A 2,362-nucleotide genomic window follows, 5' to 3' on the forward strand; every position below is an offset into this window, starting at 1 on the left:
TATATCTCCTCTTCTATTGTGCATCAAGGCAGTGAGTGAGTGTGTGAGTTTCTATGGTAGTTGTGGAACAGTCTGTGTCTCTGTGGCGCTCTGAAACGTTCCGCCAATGGTAGTGTTTTTTATGTTAGTATGTGTAAAATCATCAATCATAGTACCTAGTAATATGTGGGAGGGTGGATATGAGACACCACGCCTGTTCTTTCACAAATGAGAAACTGATGATCTAAATGACGTAAAAATGCATATTTTTTTGTAAAATAATATGAAAATTTTTCACCCCTGGCTGGCCAATGCGCCGCCATGGGCCCTCTGTGTCAAAAATGCCAGGGCCTCTTTTTGGTCCCAGTCCGTCACTGTATCAATCTCATGTCTGTGTGTTAAGTACAGAGCTGGACTTTAGCATAAAGGCTATAGCAAGGGGAAACTGCAATATACAGTATGCCAGCATCAAGACAGCAAAGTCTGATAGGGCAAGAAACAATCAGACTTGTGCTATACAAGCTAAATCATTTAAACCTCACTGCAGAACACGCTTCCTCATTTATACACAGTAAATCATGTGTTGACTGAACAGACAGTATGAAATAAGACAAGTTGATCTTTCCAAAGAATAAAGAATTGTAAGCAGTACAGAATGCCTGAGTCTTACTGCATTATATTTCATTATATTTTGATTTTGATTTTTCACCTGACACCTGAATTTAGTTTTCCTTTACGTGAATAAATACATTTCCACCATAAACTGATGCTAGAGGAAATGAAGTGTTTGAGGCTCAAACTTTTTTGGGTGAGGAACTCCACAACCCCCTACTTTAAATGTGTCCCTTGCAATGTTCAAACAAAATCTCGCCCTGGTCTGCATCACTGTGCAGGTACTAAAATAAATAGATAAGTAAGCAACACATGTTACTGTATATAAATTTATTTTTAAAATTAATAATTATGAGCCAGTTGCCCCCTTTTTTCTGCTTGAGTACAGGACTGCCAGTAAATGTAATTTTATTTCAGAATATAGATGACATAAAATGATGAGCATATTGAAATACTGGTAATGGTGGATTGTAGACACATGCTCTGTGTTTGTGTGCATGGGTGTAGCCAAACTGTACATCAGGCCCTACATCCGGCCAGTCATGCAGGAGCTGCTGCATGTGGTGAAAGAAACGGAAAATGATGACCTGACCAACGTCATTCAGAAGATGATCTGCGAGTACAACCAGGAGGTGGCTGTTATTGCTGTTGACATGACGCAGAACTTGGTAGGAACACAATGCTAGCAAACATGTACACAAACAATAACCAACAGTCCTGTAGAGTATAGCTTTAAAATGTCTTCATTTGCTTCTCTGAAACCTGCAGATTCATTGTGTTTGTATGTTTGTGCCGTGATGTCTCTGTCTGTTACTGCAGGCATGTAATGTAATCCTGTGTGTGCAATCACTGTGCGTGTGTGTTTGGCAGGCAGAAATTTTCACCAGGGTCCTTCAGAGTGAGGAGTACGAGGAGAATGAGGACAAGACCGTCATGGCCCTGGGCATTCTCAGCACCATTGACACGATCCTCACCGTCATGGAGGACCACAAGGAGGTCACACTCGCACACACAAACACACACAGCCATTACAGAAAACAGTTGAACATGCTGTCACAGTTTGGTATGTGATATTTGATACTATTTTTTTCATTCTACCTCACAGATCACTCAACAGTTGGAGGGGATCTGTTTGCAGGTGATCGGTCTGGTCTTGCAGAAGCCCATCATAGGTATGGCAGGTGTGTGTGCACGGGCAGTCCAGTGTTTTTCCATGAACACATTCAGTTACACACCCACACACACATACTTTAATCAGATTCCTGCTGTTTTTGCATTTTGCTGCTCTCAGGTCGTCCTTAAAATGTGGAAGTGTTGGTTATCACAATCATTTATTTGTTATGTCAGTGTGACCTTGCATCTGTCTCATTCTCGTGAATGCAATATCTCAAGAACACCTTAAGGGCATTTCTTTAAATTTGAGACAAATATCCCCTTGGACTGAAGAATAAACTAATTAGAATTTTGTGGTCAAAATTCAAAGTTATTGTGACCTCACAAAATATATTTTTTGCCATAACTCAAGAACTCATATGCTAATTATAGCTGCTGCGCAGCAATGATCGGGGCCGGGCAATTTTAGTCAAAATTAGGCAATTCTGAGCAACACACACACACACTAAAACAAAGCATATCACAACATAGAAGTTACATCATATAATTATGGCATGCCCTTCAAATTGTGGATGAGTGGCTGAAGTGATCAGACTCATAATATACGAAGGAAAGAAAAAACTCAAGAACAAGAAAGTAAGAATAACATTAACTGCTA

At 40.1% G+C, this 2,362-nt stretch overlaps 1 protein-coding gene across 5 annotated transcripts in view; it reads left to right on the top strand.

The window, feature by feature from the left end:
* ipo8 (importin 8) overlaps window positions 1-2,362 on the top strand; it is a 100,998-nt gene that overhangs the window by 45,915 nt on the left and 52,721 nt on the right. For 3 of the 5 annotated variants that reach the window (XR_007569345.1, XM_050036051.1, XM_050036049.1), the window contains exons 15-17: window positions 1,099-1,259; window positions 1,462-1,587; window positions 1,697-1,772. Coding sequence is in view for 4 of the 5 variants with exons in the window: in XM_050036051.1 (XP_049892008.1) it covers window positions 1,099-1,259; window positions 1,462-1,587; window positions 1,697-1,772 (363 nt within the window). In the remaining variant the exon portion in view is untranslated. The remainder of the gene's footprint in view (window positions 1-1,098; window positions 1,260-1,461; window positions 1,588-1,696; window positions 1,773-2,362) is intronic. The other 2 variants (XM_050036048.1, XM_050036050.1) reach the window with 1 other exon arrangement.

The sequence above is a fragment of the Epinephelus moara genome, chromosome 23, assembly GCF_006386435.1.
Source record: "Epinephelus moara isolate mb chromosome 23, YSFRI_EMoa_1.0, whole genome shotgun sequence".
Taxonomy (NCBI): domain Eukaryota; kingdom Metazoa; phylum Chordata; class Actinopteri; order Perciformes; family Serranidae; genus Epinephelus; species Epinephelus moara.